General features: G+C 40.7%; 2 protein-coding genes and 1 long non-coding RNA gene across 3 annotated transcripts in view; 2 read left to right on the forward strand and 1 right to left on the reverse strand.

The window, feature by feature from the left end:
• Positions 1-13,303, forward strand: LOC115379248 (sialic acid-binding Ig-like lectin 12). Its single transcript, XM_030079973.1, has 14 exons — positions 1-26; positions 260-320; positions 1,953-2,021; positions 2,864-3,169; positions 3,289-3,477; positions 3,631-3,721; positions 3,932-3,968; positions 7,334-7,409; positions 7,695-8,075; positions 9,537-9,842; positions 10,495-10,809; positions 11,517-11,610; positions 11,937-11,973; positions 12,540-13,303. Exons 2-14 carry the CDS (start codon positions 293-295, stop codon positions 12,771-12,773), a joined length of 2,163 nt encoding a protein of 720 aa, XP_029935833.1. The 5' UTR covers positions 1-26; positions 260-292; the 3' UTR covers positions 12,774-13,303.
• On the forward strand, positions 3,641-5,374 carry LOC115378629 (uncharacterized). The gene is made up of 3 exons (XR_003930150.1): positions 3,641-3,721; positions 3,932-3,968; positions 5,226-5,374. It is a non-coding gene; the product is annotated as an uncharacterized LOC115378629 (long non-coding RNA).
• The window catches only part of pck2 (phosphoenolpyruvate carboxykinase 2 (mitochondrial)), a 16,017-nt gene continuing 10,802 nt past the window's right edge, over positions 13,249-18,463 (reverse strand). Inside the window, exons 7-11 of the mRNA XM_030078940.1 lie at positions 18,139-18,301; positions 17,390-17,605; positions 16,096-16,233; positions 15,426-15,521; positions 13,249-15,325 (exon numbers count right to left, since the gene is read on the reverse strand). Of these exons, the coding sequence (XP_029934800.1) occupies positions 14,859-15,325; positions 15,426-15,521; positions 16,096-16,233; positions 17,390-17,605; positions 18,139-18,301 (1,080 nt within the window). The 3' untranslated portion in view covers positions 13,249-14,858. The remainder of the gene's footprint in view (positions 15,326-15,425; positions 15,522-16,095; positions 16,234-17,389; positions 17,606-18,138; positions 18,302-18,463) is intronic.

Here is an 18,463-nt window from a genome sequence, read left to right on the forward strand (position 1 = left end):
TCCATTCGGCAACAAACTCTTCACTGGTAAGGGATTTTATTTTTTATTTAATTTTGTTTATCAGTGAGGAGACAGTTTTAGAGAATATTCTTGCCATCCCAGTTATCTTTGAAAACCTGCAGTCAGAGGAAAATGCCATTTGGTGCTATAATGTCAGATTCATCATGGTTAGACAGGAAGTGGTGGATTATTTGCTATTTTAACATGTTGAGTGTGTTTTAATAAACTGCATGCTAATTGTGTTGTGTGAAAATGGCAGGGAATCAGATTTGTGCGAGGGCTGAGACAGATCATGATGCTGGCTGTTTTATTTCTGTCAGGTGAGTCATCTATTCAGTTTCACTTGGACACAGTTTGATGCAATATGATTCATACAGAAGAAAACATTTGTTGTGCATCTGATCCTTGTCCTAAAATTGAATATGGACAGTGTAACACCTGCTCAGGATTGTTTTAGGAAATCAGATTTATGACGTGAGACGGGTATCGGAGGATATTAGCACTGAGGCCGCAAAATTGTTCCGCAGAACTGAGGAAAAAAAGAGGAAAAGGTGCACGGAAGTGAAGTGCCTCATGAATGCAGCGTGTAAACAGTATGCAAAGTGTGAGATAAATATCAGCCTTTCTTCATTTTAATTTGTGTGTTGTGATGGTGTGTGTGTGAGGGGTTGATAAGAACAAGTCCATCCGCCTGAGTGAGGATATGTGTCTATCAGTGCCACCACACAGGTTGTGAAAACAGTCTGAGCTCTTAGCATAGTTTGAGTTCTTCTCAGGGGCCACAGAAAACACACAGCACAAGGTCATACTCAACTCCATGCACTGTAAACACCATGTTTAACGTATATAATACAACACAGTCCAATTCCCAAGGCCCGTATCTTTAAACTTAGTTTAGTTCAGGTGCAGTTCAGGTTCTTTATTTTGCAGTTTTATTTTTTTGCAGACTAAATGCTTTCACTGTAATTGTTTTCATTAATTTGTCCCAGACACTCAAAAAGGAGACACAAGAACCTGAAATTGGTGCGTGTAACAAATGGTAGGAAAACAAGGAAAAAGGTTCATAATGTCATCTAACTGGAATATTGTTCACCTAATTTGAGCCTGTAGCTATAAAGGGGTGTCACAGGTATAAATATCTTAACAATGGATGAAAAAGAGACTAATCGTTACTGTCCACATCTTAAAGCAACAGCATGTAGAAGAAAGGACTGAACAGCAAAGGGCCCAAAAAGGTTACTGTCAGCACAATCAAACACAAACTCGACATGATCACTGATTTCTTGTGGTAGTCTGTGTTTTGGAAGATGAAACAGCACTATAGCCTCCGCAGCCCTCTGTGCTTTCGTAATATTTCACTGTAAAATTAAAGTCATTCAAGGATTTATTAAATGTGCAGTGATTCTGTGTGAGTGAGTGAGTGAGTGAGTGAGTGAGTAAGACAGAGAGGGAGAAAGCAGAGACTGTGGTCTGGGCTGCACACATGTGCCACCTTGTGGTTGTTGGTGTGCACTGCCCCAAAAGTCATGTCATCATTTGTTTCTGATTTGTTAGCATTTCCAAAACGTATGGTGAAACAACAAACAAACAAATAAATAAAATAGGCTGTAGCAGAAATTAACAGGGTTTTCCCCATTCCTTCAAAGTAATTCATGACATTTGTACTTCTGCATTTGAGACAAAGGTTTCTCTCTATATAAGCTTTGCATGAATTAATACACTGTAGGCCTATACACAGTGTATCAGTTCTTGTCAAATTCCTCTAAAGCCAGCTGTTCATACAACATGAGCTCACTTTCTTACCAAATGAGCGTCCCTGCTTCTGCTTAAAAGTAAATGTGAAAAGTGAAGCAATGACCAACCAGCAGCTGTACAGCTACAAGCAGCACCACAGCAGCGTTTATTTCGTGGTGGGTGTAACTCTCATGCTCACAAACACATTGGTGTTGCAGGGACCCTGACAGCTGCTGCCGTGGAAGGGAAGAAGGCAGACGCTGGGAGCAAATACATGTCCGTCGTATGTAAGTGAGGCGCTCAAAGTCTACAGCCTACAGCCCACTGAGCGGTGCAGTGGGCTGTAAAGAGAGGACTGGCGGGGATCTCAAATGTAAACTGCACTCTGTTTTTGAACTGGATCAGAGATTATAGAAAACTTTTACCCTTCAGAGTGGGGGTAAAGCACTTTACCTCCACTAAAAATCAGCCTGCTTGTCTCTCAGTTCTAGTATTAGCCTCTTGAGTGAATTGTGCTACAATGTGAGTTTAAAGGAATACTCCAGTGTTTTGGGCAAATACCCCTTTTTCCAACGTACCCAGAATGAGACAAAAGCTTGGATGCCATTTTCACCTCTGTACGTCCAGTGGTTGGGTTCCTATGGGTACATTTCATATTAACTTAGCATAAAGACTTGAAGTCTGTGGCGGTCATTACCCTAGCTTCAGTGAAAGTGAAAAAGTAAACCTTACATCAACTCCAAATCTGTCTTATTTACAAGTGCAGAGGTGAAAATTGTATCGAACAGCTTGTCTCAGTCTGGGTAAGTCAGAAAAGGTGTATTTTCCCCATTTTGTTGGAGTATGCATTTAAACTTGTCCATAACCCAAATATTATAATGTTATATATATTAGAAACTGACTTAAATATGAAAAGAAAGAAAGAAAAGAACTGAACACTTAACAGCTTGAAGAGCTCTTGTCTCCTCCCAGTTACTGCAGGCCGACATGTTTTTCATACGTCTGCTGAGAAGTGTGTGGCTCGTTCACATTTCTAAATTCTGTCACTGACGCTGTCGACCTGAAACAAACCGTTTTTTTTGTTTGTATGTTTGTTTGTTTGTTCGTTTGTTTTTTCATCTAATCACAGATTCACCTCCAGAACCCAGGATTGCTATCTTTGGTGAGCTGGACGAGGAGACTATTGCCGATATAAGTTGCACAGCCGTGTCACACGTCCCCACGTTCCAGCCCATACTGGTGTGGAATGTGCCCTGGGAGGCCAACTACAGTACAGAGGAACATGGAGATAAAACCTTCACAGCAACAAGCATCATGCAGGTCACTCTGAAAAAGGAGCACGACGGATTAAACATCACCTGCTTTTCCAGCTACCCTGTGAAGCCAGGGACAAAGAGCAAGACAGCAGAGCGCACTGTGATGCTCAATGTTTCATGTAAGACGTACTTTCATTTGGTTGACCTTTGACCCCCTTGTGGAGGTGAGGTCCACAAAATTTCAAGGATCAACAAAGTAAACCACTTATTACTTATTCATTCTCTTTTTTTTCTCCAGACTCTCCCAGGGATACTTCGGTGTCGGTCAGTCCCAGTTATCCCGTGTCTGTGGACAGCTTGGTGACTCTAACTTGCACGTCCACAGCACGCCCTCATGCCTATTATTTTGTGTGGTACATGATCAATGCTGGCAGGCTGGAAAAATTGGACATTGACTCGGAGGTTAACAGCTTTCATGCCACCGAGAGTGATCGAGAAAGGGTTTACTTTTGTGGGGCCCATAATTATCTCGGCCGTCAGATGTCAACAGGATTTCAGTTAACATTTAAAGGTAAGGTATGTTTGAGCCGTAGGATTTTCCATGGTGAGAGCTACAGGTGACCATGTTATCGTGTTGCAGAGAAACCATCTGGTGGAGTCAGTGATGTCCAAGTTGTAGTGAAGACCCTGGGGATCGTAATGCTCGTCAGCACCGTGTTGATCTTTGAGTGGTGAGGCAAACTTTTCTGTTCAACAGTGGACGGCAGATACAGTTGACATTATTTAGCGCAGAACAAGGGGTCTCTTTTAAATCACAGCGTTAGACAGCAGGGCCAATTCACTAAAGAGGCCGAGAGGACATGAACAGAGCCAAGTCAAAGATCACAACATCTGCATGAAAGTGTAAAAACACGTTCCAAGTCCATGTCTTTTTCTTCCAGGTGGTTAAGAACAAGATTTTCCACCAAACCAGTGAAGGTAAGACTCATAAAATATATCCTCAAGTCTGCTTTAATATGGTCAAAAAAAAAACAAAAACAGCTGCTGACAGTGTTCTTCACATTCCTGGGTGTGTTTTGTTGTTTGGTGGTGTATTATTCTGCTGAACAGACAAATCCTCAGATAACACAACACCGTGCTGAGATGCTTCTCATTCACCTACAATTGAGATTAATAGCAGACACATCTTTAGCTGTCTAAAACTATAAAATCCCTCTAAATTTTCTTTCTGGACTCACCATTTTGCACTGAAATCAAACAGTCACACAGGGAAAATTCTGTCCAGTAGCGCCATCCTCAGGCCAAAATGTTAGATTTTTCACACGCACTGTCACAACATCTAATGTGCGGATTGGCATGACCCTATGACGTTTCCAGTAGCGCCCCCTTTAGGCCAAATTTGATATGTCAAAATCTATCAGATGGATTGAAATTTGGACAGCAACAATGACTGCGTCTACATGGACCTTTGTGTCCTGGTTATGAGGTTTATCCCAGGTTTGATCATATTCAGGACATGGTGTTTACGCTGAACACATGAATCGTTAATCATTAAGGTTAGCGTATTCGGGTTTCTCAAATCCAGGATAAGGGCTTATCCTTAAATATGAACTCTCTCAACTTCCTCATGACTTTTGCTATAGCGCCACCCTCAGGCCAAAACATACAACCCCCATTCTCCTACTGTTAGCCTTCCCCTGACACGCACCAAGCCAGCAGGATGCCAGCAGCAGAGGGTCTGCGCTTGTATGTTGAATAATGGCTGCCTCTTGCCTGTTTCTCTAAAGCAGCAGAACTGAATGAATCACAGCCATCTGTCAGACCAAGCCTTTGTGGGTGGCTCACAAATGACATCAAATACCCTTTTTTACACCCGTGTGAGGGAATTCCCACAGTTTTTTCCACTTTACGCCAAATGTTTTTTGTGGGAGTTTCTCCTCCTTGCCATCATATGGTCTAATGTTGGTTTAAATTTTGTTTTTCACCGTGCGGGGGGTGTATGAGGTTCTTTGAGAGGCTCGAAGTGATTACCAGCTACACAAATTACTCGACAGATTGGTGCTTTTTTACAAAAGCAATAAGCCGGCTGGAGCTGGGCTTTACAGTGATTTGAGACAAGCTTGGAGGCGTTGTTAGGCATGATGGAGCGCTGAAACACCTCAGCTGTGCTAAAATCACTGTAAAGCACTTCCTGTCACAGCTCAGTGTCAATTTTTTTTTTTTTTATCTCCACAGGACACAGTCGAACTCAACCACCTCAACCATGTGATCGAGTAGGAACCAAACCAAGATGTCGACTAGTTGAAGCTGACTGTTAGCCACAGTTGATGCTATATGTATGCACAATATATTTAGTCACAATCGCTGGTTTTGCCACTTACAAGAAGTGAAGGAGCCTGCATAAATTAGCCTGGCTGGAAGGTCATCAGAGACATTACATTATGAATTTGATGAACATGATGAGTCCATAGTTGTGTCAATGTAAATTTGATGTAAATTCTTAATAGCCATAAAGTTTTTTATCCTGCTTAGAGTGCAAGAAGAGCAGCTGCTATGTTCTGTTCAGTTCCACACAAAAATGAATATATTCTCTTTAATCATTTCACTCACGCTGGGCAGCAGTTTTATAATTCAATATATGCTCTACGCTTTATGCTCTGCTATATGCTTTTTTGTATGTTTTTACATAATGTTGTTTTTTTTTAATGAAGGTCTAGAGTCTCCTCAGAAGATGGCAATTAACTCATTGTTATTCATGTCCATTATGATATTTGTATTATATTATTTCTATGCATAGGCAAACAAACTAATAAAACAAAAATCAATTAAAGTTTAAGATTAAAATGAGGGAAACTTTGAAAGAAAATAGGAAGGTTCCCAGAAGGTTTCAGGGGCTTTTTTTCCACTCAGAGGAAAGTTCATCATTCAGTCTGTCATCACATTGTCATTATCACTGTCTTATGACTGGTGATATAATTCAATTCCCAGTTCAGCTTTGGATTTGTAAAGTATATTTTGGAATGAATTGATTTCACTTATGTGTGATTTAAAGGGTTTATTATTCAAATAAAAGCACAGCTGTCATGAAGGTAAAAGGAGAAAGACTTAGGAAACATGTGGGTTGCAAACAGGAAGACCAGAGGAAGTCTGATGAGAAGGATGATAATCAGATGCTTTCACGTCAAAACAGTTGTGTCTTATTTTATCAACCTGTTGCTCATCTTGAGCTCGTTTCATGTTCATTCTGAAGAAATCTTCACGTAACCATGTTTTCCATTTTGTTGTCATTCATTCATTCATCATCCCTGAGGGCATTTCCTTCACATAACAGCACAAGACATGTAATTCTTACTCTGAGATGGTGTGTAAAAGAGGAAATGAACCAAGACAAGTACAGCTGCCTCACTGTGGCACCTTTTAGGCACTGACCCGTTCATTTTCATTTTCAAAGAAAACACACATCTACAAATATTTTTTTTACACCTTAATAGATTGATGTTGTGTTGTAAATACCTGGCAACAGTGAACTGAGGAGTATGAATGTTACACGTCAGCTTTACTGGACTGGTAGAGATAAGAAAGAAGGTGACTCCTCTGTAGCTGTTCCCAGCGGGGAGCAGCAGTGACTCTGTGACGCTCAGCAGTTTGGGAAATCGAACAGTTTTTCACTGGAATGTCAATTATATTTCCCCTCTATGCCGATGACTGATGCTTTAAAATGAAGTCAGCTTCCTACTCAGTGCCTCCCATAACACGCTAGTCACACACATCTCTGATTCAAATGTGTGCTCTGTGTCGCCATGTCAACAGTTATGGGGAAGTTGTGTGAGCCTGGTCGTTGCAGTTCAGCAGCAATAGACAAATTGCAACATTTTGTATTTTAGATCGCAAGGTCTCACGTTCCCCTTCCTTTTTGCCTTGGACTTGTTAGGTGAGATGAGTTTTATACTATCTATCTATCTATCTATCTATCTATCTTTTTTCAGAGGTGAGACTAAAAAAAAATACCATTTACTTCAACTTTATAGCAAATTGAAATATCACTCTATACTCCTATTGTGGGACTTTTTGTGGTTTCATGCTGAACCGCACATTTATTTTACATTTAATATTATTTACACTGAATACCAGTACAACCATTGTAAACTGTGGTTGTACTGGCACCGACGTTGTTGCAGGTAAATTGTGGTAATTGACAGGCGTTCATACGAGAGCTGTGAGTGTGAACATGAATGCTGCCAGTAATCAGTGGGGACGTAACTAAAAACAGATCAGAAGTAAAACTTCCTCAGGTAAAGTAAGAAAAGAAACAAATTTGTTGTGTTGTTGTGTTTGCTCTCCAGAAAGTGAGGCTCATGGCAGCACTGTGTGTGAATACTGGGACAGACAACATGTTACTCATTGTCCTCTTTCTGTCAGGTAAGCCGGCTGTTTTTTTCTTTCAGTGATTCATTAATTGACTGAGGCAGAAAAATAAACAGTGCAGATGATGGTACTTTTCCAAATTGTAAATGTCCTAACTGTAAAATAATGTTTTTTGTTTGTTTGTTTGTTTTTTTGTTTTTTTGAATTAATACTTTATTGCAACAAGTCTGAAGGTGCCAGGAGTAGAAACATGTCACATCCTGCTGATGTATACTCTGTGTACACTATCAAGCTCCTTGTCATGTCCATTTTATGCTAACAGTGAAATTGTTATTACAGGTGCTGTTTGTAACAAAGTAGGCCTGTCCATTAATGCAAGACAAAACCTGGAAGGACTGAGTGGCTCCTGTTTGCAAATCCCATGTCAATTTAATCCCAGCACAGATGTCGAGGACAAATTCAGCAACACAAGACCTGTTTCAGCAGTGTGGATGAAAACGGACCCAAGATTTAGCAAATTTAAAGAAAATGTCGTATTTAATACTAGTAATGCAGTTAATAGCTATCCAATGAAGATTGTTGGAAACCTGAGTGAGAAAAATTGTGACACTATATTTTACAATTTGACTGTACATTACAGAGACAAATATTTCTTTAGAATTGAAAACAGGCCATTCTTGGCAACGGCTACTGATGATCCTGTTCACATAACAGTTAAAGGTAAGAATTTTGAAAAGAAAAAGAAATCACTATATAGTTTTGTGAAACTAAAAAGAAAATTGTTGAATCCTCTCTTTGGCTTTTATAGCACATTTCTCCAGAATTTTAACTTTAACCTTCATTGTGTAACACATAAATATTCAGTCAATGGTTTGAATGGAAATCTGCATAGGACAAAAGAAGAAGAAAATGTTGTTCCCACTGTTGACATGCTCTTGAGCAAGACATCTACCCTCAACACTTCTCCTATGAGAGAGACTCAAAGTATTGGGTTATTGTAGTTACATTTATCTTTCATTTCCCCACAGCAGAAGCATGAGGGAGATGATTTACCGTCTACATGCATGAAACAAATATGGTGCTTTTCCAGTTTTTGCCTGCTTTGCTGCAGAAGCCTGAGTTCATGTGGGTTAGACTGAAAGTAACAAGTGAAAGTCTGTTGATGCTGATGGGTTAACAATAAGCCAGGCCATGTCAGTGACGCAAGCTCCTCTCTGACCACAGCTCCCATTGCTCCACAGCTTCAGGGGTTAGGGTTATGGTTAAGATGCAATGAAACTGTCTCTGATGCTGCTTTAAAGGAATACGCCAACGTTTTGGGCATATACCCTTTTTCCAGCTTTCCCAGACTGAGACAAGATGTTTGATGCCATTTTCACCTCTGCACGCCCAGTGGTGCAGTTCCTATGGGTAGCATCTCTTGTTAGCTTAGCATAAACACTTGAAGTCTATGGGAGCCATTAGCCTAGCTTGGTGAAAGTGAAAAAATAAACCTTACAGTGGCTCTGAAGCTGTCTTCGTTACACAATGTATCATGTGTCTTTGAAATACATGTCTTGGAATTTTTTTTTTTAATGAGAGCAGTTTCAGGAGAAGTTATATGGTGGAACTGTAACTACTGAAAAGCTGTACCCTTCCATCTGTCCTTTTCTGTCTATTCTGGCACAAATTAACCTCTCCCAAACCTCTGCTCACTCTCGTTTGTTTGTTCTTTAATTCCAAGACGGGTATTTAAAATACACATGATACATTTTGTAAACAAGATAATTTTGCAGTTTCTGTAAAGTTCATTTTTCACTTTGAAATATTCACATTTGATGTAAAGTTTATTTTTTCACTCTCACTGAAACTAGGCTAATGACTCCCATAGACTTCAAATCTTTACTTCAAATCTTTATGCTATCTTGTCTCAGTCTGGGTAAGCTGGAAAAAGGCTATTGTGCCCAAAATGTTGGAATATTCCTTTAAGCAGCTGCTAACCCCTGTGAGAGAGTTTCATTTGTGTGCGTGGGGTGGAGAGAGTCTGGGGAGTTTTAAAATCCCTTGACAAGGAAACACTGCACCTGTGTTCTAGTTCTGATTTGTGTTTTGCCAGTAAAATGGTCAAATGTAAAGATGTCAGCAGCAGTGATGTGTTCTACATGTTTCATTGTAAACCCCAATGTTCTCCTTTAAACACAGATTCACCTCCAGCCCCGAGAATTAATATCTCAGGTGAGCTGATGGAGGACAAGCTTCTCACCATAACCTGCTCAGCCGCCACCCCCTGTCCACAGTCTCCCCCTGCACTGACGTGGAATAGGCCATGGAGGAACAACCCGGGAAAAATAGAAAATAAAGACAGAACCGTTACAACTACAAACCAGATGAACATCACTCTGTCAGAGGAGCACGATGGATTAAACATCACCTGCTCTGCCAGCTACCCTGTGAACACAAGGACAGAGAACAGGACAGCAGAGCACACTGTGACGCTCCACGTTTCATGTAAGATATCTGACATCACTAAAGTCTGTCAGGATGGAACACATATTTGCAGAAGTAAAGTGAATGTGACCTTTTTACAAAACTGTGACAGAAAGACTTGATATGTTGCATGATACTTTTGATTTATGGTGCATGTCCACTGTAGGGAGGACATTACACTGCAAAAACACAAAATCTTACCAAGATTATTTGTCTTATTTCAAGTCAAAAATGTCTTATTTCTAGTCAAAATATCTCATTACACTTAAAATAAGACATGATCACCTCAGAAGTAAATTGTTTTTTTTAAAAATTTGCTTGAAACAAGTGAAAATTTGCTTGTTTCATTGGCAAAATTTGCCAGTGGAAAAAGTGAAAATTCACTTGAAATAAGTGAAAATTAGCTAGAAACAAGAAACAAACAAACAATGAAACAAGCAAATTTTCACTTGTTTCAAGCAAATTTTCACTTGAAACAAGAGACAGTTGTCTAAAAACAAGTTATTTTTGAGGTGATCATGTCTTGTGTCAAGTGTAATGAGATATTTTGACTAGTAATAAGACATTTTTGACTTGAAATAAGACAAATAATCTTGGTAAGATTTTGAGTTTTTGCAGTGTATGAACTTCCTCTTACGTTGACAAAAATAGCTTGAATTTCTGTCTGATGCAGATGCTCACAGCGTGCTGATCTCTGTCCAACTGTCCTCAGACTCCCCTAAGGACACCAAAGTCACCATTAGTCCTGGTGCTGCGGGGCCGCTGAGCCTGGGCACCTGGGTGAACATGACCTGCTCCAGCAGAGCCAACCCTCCCGTCAATCGTTTCACCTGGTTCAAGAGCAACGAAACTGGCATCTTCTATCTATCTGATGGTGATTTTTACAGCTTCAATGTGACCAGTGTTGACAGTGGAGGACTTTATTACTGTGTGGCCACGAATCATGTTGGTAATCAGACATCACGACAGATTCACTTGACTATTGAAGGTAAACCACATTTGAATCACACTGATTTCAATTTATTATCCTCCCATTGAACTGTTGAATTTTTTTAAATGGAGTCGTTGAAACATAAACTCCCTCATGTTGTCTCTGATCTTTGGAGGAAAACCGAAAAGTTTGAAAGTGACAGTTTTGCCAGTGAAACTGGAAGAATTGAGACATTCTTGGTTTTCAGTCTTAGTTCAATCTTTTAGCGCCATCTGTACTGAGGAAACTGCATTTGATATTAATCAGTTCAGTATTACACTGAATTTCAAATGGACCCTTTCAAATCAGTTTTGAATTCATCAATTTAGTTCATCAGTTCATCATTATTTTATCATTGAACAAATCCATACGAGCACAGAAAATTCAGACAAATGCAAATTCAAATACAGTCTCTGCTGATGCTAATCTTTTTCCATACCATTGCACAGCGTGTGTTTATTCCAGACTGTCACTGCTTCATGCAGTGTCTGCTTCCTCTCATTTTAAGGAGAAAATAGAAAGATTTGGTACTGTGATATTTTGAGTGTTAACCATTTACAGTAAAACCCTCCATCCTCCCAAACCTGCATCTGCTCTACATCTGCATTAGTTTTTCAAGCACTTCCTCTGAGGGCAAAGTGGGACTTCTTAAAGCAGTATAGATGTTCCTCCATGGGTCCTTGTAGTCACATATTATAATTGCAGCTTTTCTATTCTTTTCATAGGATCAGAAACACCTGAGGGCCCTCAAAACCTTTACACAATTCTCGGAGTGATTACAGGGATTATTTTACTACTGTGCCTGGTGGCCTTTGCTTTGTGAGTATATCACAAATCAGTGCAGGCAACCACTACACATTTGTTCACCACCATGTTCATTTACTGAGCTTGCTGATTCAAGTGGCTCTGTGAATCTGCTAGGAGCCACGTGGAGAAAAGCTCAGCTTGAGGCCCATATCTTTCAAATTTGCATGGCCACACATGGCTAAACCTTACCAAATTTTATGTCTGCCTTATGTTTCAGCACTATTCACCAGTGACCCTGTGTATGCACATTCAGCACTGCTTAGGCTACTTCGATCACATTTTTTGATGTTTTCACTCCTGGTTTATCATGGTGAAATTACTAAATATTTGTCTTCCAGGTGGTTGAAGTCAATGAATAAAACAGCACAGGCACAGGTGGGAAAAACTATACTACATCATACCATACTACACCACACTGTACTATACTATACTATACTATACTATACTAATCTATACCATTCTTCTGTACTGTTATACACTTTACTACACTATATTATACTGTACTGCACTATACTACACTATTGTTCTATACTATTATATGATATAATAATAATAATGATAATAATAATAATAATAATCCATTTTATACTCTACTATATTGTATTATACTCCTCTATGCTATTCTTCTGTATTGTTAGAATGTATTATACTATACTATTTATATTTCAAATGTAGAGATTTGTTGTTGTTTCGTGTCTTCACCCTCCTTGCACTGTGTGTTGAGAATATCAGTGACTGGAGAAGTACAGAAGCAGACTTAATTAATGACAATTAATGACAATTGCTCCCAAAACTTACTTGGAAATTTTTTGGGAAGCTGAGAAAGGTTCCAGGTCTAGTTTCAGTGCTTGACTACATGTCTTGTTTTTTGTTGTTGTGTTGTTGTTGTTGTTGTTGTTGTTGTTGTTGTTGTTGTTGTTGTTTTTGGTTCATTTCGACAGAACCAAGTAGGTGAAGAACCAGTCAGCCAAGCTGAAGGAGAGGAAGACATCCATTATGGAGAGATCGACTTCTCCAAGCTGCAGCCCAAAGTGTCTGCTGACGGAGCGCAGGCCCAGGGAGAGCAGCAGGACACGGAGTATGCAGAGGTCAAAGTGGCTCTGCAAGCAAACACCCCGACACAGACAGATAAAGTCCCAGAGGACATCTACGCTCAAGTGAAGAAGAGACACTGAGTGCACTAACATGTGCATTATTAACACATACTGTCATTATTATTCTTATTGATAGGCAATGATTACAGTTCTTACTTTTCTCAGGTTGCATGGGGCATGAGCTCAGTTTCCATGGTGACATTCAACTGTGTATTTTCGTATTTACAGTGATATTCACAATAGGCTGTGAACACACTCACTGTCGATTTATATACTTGAAATATTGTTTTCTACTCAGATTGCAGACATGAAATGAACATGTCATCAGTCATGTGCCATATGTGTAGTATAGTCATATATTATATACAGGTGTGTATCATAGTAGTGCAGCAATAAGTTTAAATAGTTTTCTTTTTCTTTTTATGTTTGTGGATAGAAATTGACACATCCAGAAATTGTTTTTGACCAAGCATTGCTAGTTTATTTATGCATCATGATTTCTCTTCAGCTTACAATTAGGCTACTTGCACTGCAAAGGTGAATATAAAGAGCCAACACTGTGTCTGAATTTCAGGTTATTTATTCATTGCACAGTAATAAAAAACTTGACATCCAACTTCTAATTTCTAATAATCTCAGTCTCGCTTATTGGTCCAACATTTCATGTGTTATAGTGTGTAAACATTACTTGAAATTATACATTTCAATCAGAAACAACACAAACAGTGGAAAAATTAATAATGCACGATGAACTTCTGCACAACCTCCGCCTGATAAAATGTTTTACATAGTTTCTTCCTCAATGAGCTCATGATAAAAATCACACATCTTAAAACACGGGGCCTGTCAGCAGACTCAGTAAATATTGGAAGAACCAGTGTTCAAATTAATTCAATGAGTAAAAATACTGAAAGGCCCAGGGAAACTTGAGGCGCTGAAGTTCAAATAAAACTTTTTTTATGTGTAAAAATATTAAAACTTTGTCAGAATTGCCAAAAAGATCTTTGGGGTGTAGCTTGTAAACATTAGGGGACTCGACACTGCACTGTAAAATGTCTGGAAGGCACTACTGGGCTAAGTTGATTGTGCTCCATTGCATTGCTAGGGCTGCCTGGTCTTCTGTATTACTGAGCAGGAGTTTAGGGGACAGGCCACATTCATTTTGTGGTACAGTGGCCGTACTGAAAGCGAGGTATATGATTACCGGTGCTTCACAGAAATGTGGACTTTCATGCTCAGAGTACACGTCCAATTTCAACTGAGCAGTGTGTTTCAAAGTTCCCACTTCCCAGCTGCTCGCCTCCACCCACCCCCGACCCCAGCACCATTCTCACAGTATTGCAGGCATCAGTGTGAAGTAGTTTCCAGAAGGCTGGTATAGCTTTGTAGCTGTTCAACTTCTACCCCCTCCCTCCCTCCATCCCCCGTGTAGTTCCATTCTGATTTCTCTCCACGAGAAGAGAAAGGCCAGAGGCTATGTTTACATGCGAGGAGCATCCTGCTTGGAAAACCAAGTTCAGAGCCAAATTCTCTGTGCATGTCAATGTAGCCAGTGGCCCTGATTGTACCCCAACAGACGAATCCTGTGTCACCATGGCACTAATGCAGGACGCCTTGGTTATCTTTGGTTGTATCGGTTGTTGTTGTGTACCACACGGTCCTACGCTGCTCCATAGAGAATTCTCTCTATAAAAGTCAGAGAGGTCTAAGACAAAAAAACTTTGTTGAATTTCACTGAAACAAGCAGCTGTCTGTAATCCCTCCCTTGTCTACTTTCAACGTGCTCACATGCCCTACACCTCCAATGTACAAATAAACTTAGTTAAAGATAGGTATACCCCTATTCTCTACTGTAACGTCTGACTCGCCTTCGACTTCTTCATTGCTGCTGAGGCACACCACCAATGAAGTCAAAGTTTACACCAACCTTCTTTGATTTAGTTACAATGGAGAATTGGGGTAGACTTGTCTTTAATTACACCTCAAACCGTATTTGTATAGACCTCTGTTGTAGACCTCTGACCTTTGTAGGGAGAATTCTTTGTGGAGCAGCACAGGACCCTTTACACCCCAATAACCAATAAAACTGAAGATCACTTGAGGGTTCTGTATCAGGGCTAGTGTCACTAGTGACTCCTTTCTTCCCCCCTCCCAATCAGCAGGGTTTTAATTACGCACCCTGTCCTCCAGTGCCTTCAGCTCAGCCTCCACCTGAGGGGGCAGGTCGGCTCCAACCTGCTGGCTGAAGTAGGCTCTCAGCTCCTGGGTCTCCTTTTGCCAGAAAGCTTTAGGCAGGTCAAACAGGGCACCCATATCCACCTTGCTTAGACCTTTTGTATTAATGGCGTTATTTTCTGGCAGCCATCCGATCATGCTCTTTCTGGCCGCCTCGTCCTCCCTCTCTCGGCTGCAGCGCTTGAAAATCCACTCCAGCACCCGGGCGTTCTCGCCAAAGCCGGGCCAGAGGAAGGCACCCGTCGCCGGGTCCTTCCTGAACCAGTTGACGTGGAAGATCTTGGGCAGTTGAGTTGGAGCCTTGCGGTTCTCCATGCTCAGCCAGTGAGCGAGGTAGTCACCAAAGTTGTAGCCGAAGAACGGCCGCATGGCGAAGGGGTCGTGCATGATCACCTTGCCTGGAGGGAAACAGTCACCTCGTGTAAAAACTACAAATCAATACTCTGAGAATAAAGTATGCCGTAAACTCTACTGTGAAGGATGATTTGAAGTCCATACCTTTATGCTCAGCAGCTGCTGTGGCTTCAGACCTCATGGCAGCTCCAACAAACACCCCGTGACGCCAGTTAAAAGCTTCATACACCAGAGGTACTCCTGGCAAATGCACAGGGTCAAAGGTCAAAATTCCAACTTGTTTACTGCACTGTGCCATAGCACACTGTCATGGTGATTCCTGATTTGGGATTTTTTTTTTTTTTTTTTTTTTTTTACTGTTTGCACATGAAGAGTTCAACACCAAAATGTGAAATATTCATCCTGGAAAAAGTATGACCTAATCATTCAATATCTCTAAGTGCACATTAAAAAGTACTGTACTTATCTGTAATCATTTTTACATGTTATCATTAAACACTTTTCACCTCTCATTACCTGTCATTTTATGTGTCTTGCTTGTCTTTACACTTTTCTCTGACAGGATCAATCCAGGGTCACAAGAACACTGTCAGGCTCTGACCGCTGCACTCTGTATTTACTGGCTGCTTGTTTGGTTGGTTGGTACGTTCTACCACTTAAAGCTTATTCGACTGTTGCAGTCATTGTAATTCGCACTGGATAAGGCTTTCAGTTAAATGTCTAAAATGTTTTTTTTTTTTTTCTCTCCAAATGCTGGCTGTATTCTTTATTTGGACCGAAACTCTTCATGTGTTTGAGTGAGAGCAGCACTGACCTTCTGGTCTCCTGCCACCAAAGATAATGGCATCGATGGGAACTCCCTCCTCGCTCTCCCAGTGGGGGTCGATGATGGGACACTGAGCTGCCGGGGTGCAGAACCGGGAGTTGGGGTGGGCACACGGAGTGGAGCTTCCTGTTTACAGAGACAAGTCATGGAAAGACCTTATTTTTAGGCTAATACTTTCATTGATGTTTTCAATAATATCAATATTTTTGTGTAAAATGTGTAAAATGTACTTTTTTTTAATGGATTCACGAAGCAAAGAATATCATGAACATCTAGATGTCAACTTATGTTACTGTCAGTAATATAATTTTAGCCCATAGATGGCAATATGAGCAGAATACAGAATTTAACTATAAAAAGCCTACAGTAAAAGTTAAGATTAGATTGGGGGTACAAATTAAATCCATAGCAAGTGAGTGCAAAAAAAAGAAAGAAAAAAGAAAATGAAAAAAGAAAATCTGGAGAGTTACTCCAGACTTCAGGTCACTGACCCAACAAGGTCATTGCTTGGAAGCAGTGGAGGATTACTCCATACCACTAGGTGGCATCATTGACACCATAACTCCTGAGTTAACCTCTCATATTTGTGCTGGTGTAATTTTGCAGGAACCAGCTGTCCTTCAGTTTCACCCACTAATGGAAGCTCAATTCAAGATGGTGGCTGATGTGTTTCACTTGCTAAGAATATCTGTGTGACTCCGGTAACGTTGCAACTTGCTATGAAAAGTTGGCAGAATATTTGAAAACAGTCCAAAACATACTTTTGCAATTACAATGTATTCAATTCTGTGACTGTCTGGGAAGAAAGTTCACACGTATGTATTTTTGAACCAAAAAGAGCAGCCTATGGCAAAGGGAACTAAAATTCACTGTTTAAAATAAAGCAAGTGAAATACCTAAATGCTACAAGAGAGAATTCCTTGCCTAGAAGACTTTACAGATCACTAATGTGGACTAGAGCTTCAAAAGGAGTTCTGTGACCGTCAACACAAAAGTCAAAGCGATCATGCTATCCAGGTAAGTGATACTACAATGGGTCATCTCGGTCTGCAGATGTGCTTTTACAACAGTCATAAAGGCCAAGCAGATGACTGTTTTGGCAAAGAAATACAAGCCAAGGACATGCTAAAATATTGTATAAAAAACTATAAAAACCAAGCAGTAAACACGGGCACAGGTAATGAGCTTCTGTAACACTGCTGCACTACAAACCCAAGTGCAGTCACCCTGCAGGTTTATGACATGTTTGTAAAAACACACATCGTCTTTGGGTGGAAGTTACCTGGCTTCCAGGCTTTGCCCAGCCAGTCTGTGAGTGTGATACCAGCTGCGGGGGGGTCCAGGCCCTCCCACCACACGCCTCCATCGCTGGTCTCACCCACGTTGGTGAACACGGTGTTTTTGGAGATGGTGGACATGGCGTGGGGGTTGGTCTTGGCCGAGGTGCCGGGGGCCACACCGAAGAAACCATTCTCTGGGTTGATGGCCCTCAGTTTGCCTGGATATACAAGAGTCATACAAGTGCCATGTTTACAGCCAGCAAGGAAAAGTACCACTGTAGTAATGCATTCCTCTACTGCAGCTCTGTGTGTGCTCCTTTAATTTGAGGCCTTTACAAGTAAAATGTGACTCTGGCAAACCCTTGAGACCCTTGGTGGTTGTGTTTTATGTCACTATCACAAAGTGTGCAGTGAAGATTGTTTACACCAGTTCACTAACACACTGGCAGATGATGTGGTTATCCTTATTACTCAAAACTTGACATCCAACTTCTAATTTCTAAGTTCAACTGCAGTACAGAGAATGCAACATTTGGGCATCACAGGCACAAAAATCTATATTAGACATTAGTTTCACTTGTCATCATTGAGGTAAATGTGACAATATATCATGAAAATAATTTCAGGTCGTAGTGCCGAGCCCTGGTGCACAGTACATTTGTCTGTGAGCAAGTCGGGGTGAGAGACAATGTGTTGTGAGCGAATCAACAAGTGAAGAAGTGAGTGAGAGAAAGCGGGCATATATCCGCACCCTGGCTGTCAAACTTCATCCAGGCGATGTCGTCTCCCACACACTCCACCTTCCATCCCGGCAGAGCTGGTTTCATCATGGCCAGGTTGGTTTTACCGCAGGCGCTGGGGAAGGCCGCAGCTACGTACCGTTTCACTCCCTGAGGGTTGGTGATACCCAGGATCTGAAGACACGAGAGGAGAGGAGAGGAAAAAGCATTACAGCCAAATACTTGAGAAAACTGAGAAGCCTTATTCCCAATTATCACTATCAGTCCCAAAACTCTTGTGTCAATCAGGCTCTACTAGTATTAGGCTCATGATATGAAGACAGACAATGTAATTTC

The sequence above is a fragment of the Myripristis murdjan genome, chromosome 20, assembly GCF_902150065.1.
Source record: "Myripristis murdjan chromosome 20, fMyrMur1.1, whole genome shotgun sequence".
Classification (NCBI taxonomy): domain Eukaryota; kingdom Metazoa; phylum Chordata; class Actinopteri; order Holocentriformes; family Holocentridae; genus Myripristis; species Myripristis murdjan.

Bases quoted from the DNA above. Each gene is read 5' to 3' on its own strand.
- LOC115379248 (XM_030079973.1), top strand. From the start codon at position 293: ATGATGCTGGCTGTTTTATTTCTGTCAG. The intron at 3,722-3,931 runs GTGAGGCAAACT...TTTTTCTTCCAG, and splicing joins ACCGTGTTGATCTTTGAGTG to GTGGTTAAGAACAAGATTTT. The intron at 7,410-7,694 runs GTAAGCCGGCTG...TTGTTATTACAG, and splicing joins CATTGTCCTCTTTCTGTCAG to GTGCTGTTTGTAACAAAGTA.